The sequence below is a fragment of the Myotis davidii genome, unplaced genomic scaffold (assembly GCF_000327345.1).
Source record: "Myotis davidii unplaced genomic scaffold, ASM32734v1 scaffold1250, whole genome shotgun sequence".
NCBI classification, from domain to species: Eukaryota; Metazoa; Chordata; class Mammalia; order Chiroptera; family Vespertilionidae; genus Myotis; species Myotis davidii.
Genome location: NW_006282196.1, coordinates 43547 through 43833, shown reverse-complemented (window position 1 = coordinate 43833; position 287 = coordinate 43547). Strand labels below are relative to the sequence as shown.

General features: G+C 70.4%; 1 protein-coding gene across 1 annotated transcript in view; it reads right to left on the bottom strand.

Annotated features, from left to right (window-relative positions):
* Positions 1 to 287, bottom strand: part of LOC102773666 (tumor protein p73) — a 51256-nt gene that overhangs the window by 19563 nt on the left and 31406 nt on the right. Inside the window, exon 5 of the mRNA XM_015569975.1 lies at positions 210 to 285. Within this exon, the coding sequence (XP_015425461.1) occupies positions 210 to 285 (76 nt within the window). The remainder of the gene's footprint in view (positions 1 to 209; positions 286 to 287) is intronic.

Here is a 287-nt window from a genome sequence, read left to right as displayed (position 1 = left end):
TCATCCACAGGCTGGATCCAAGCTCGGAGCTGCAGGCGCAGACCCTCACTTGGCAGAGTCCGCTCTCCCTGCGTCCGCCCTGTCTGCTCTCCCCTCAGGCCCCTGCCACCTGCAGAGCCCGGTCTCAGCTCTCAGGGTGACAGGCCGCTCCGGGCCGCCCGGTGGCCCCAGCGTCTCCCCCGCCACCAGCCTGGGCTCCACACACTCACGTGCATGTAGTACATGTCCTCGTCCCCGTGCCGCCTCTTCTTCGCGCCGGTGCCCAGGGCGGGGACCGCGGAGGGGCT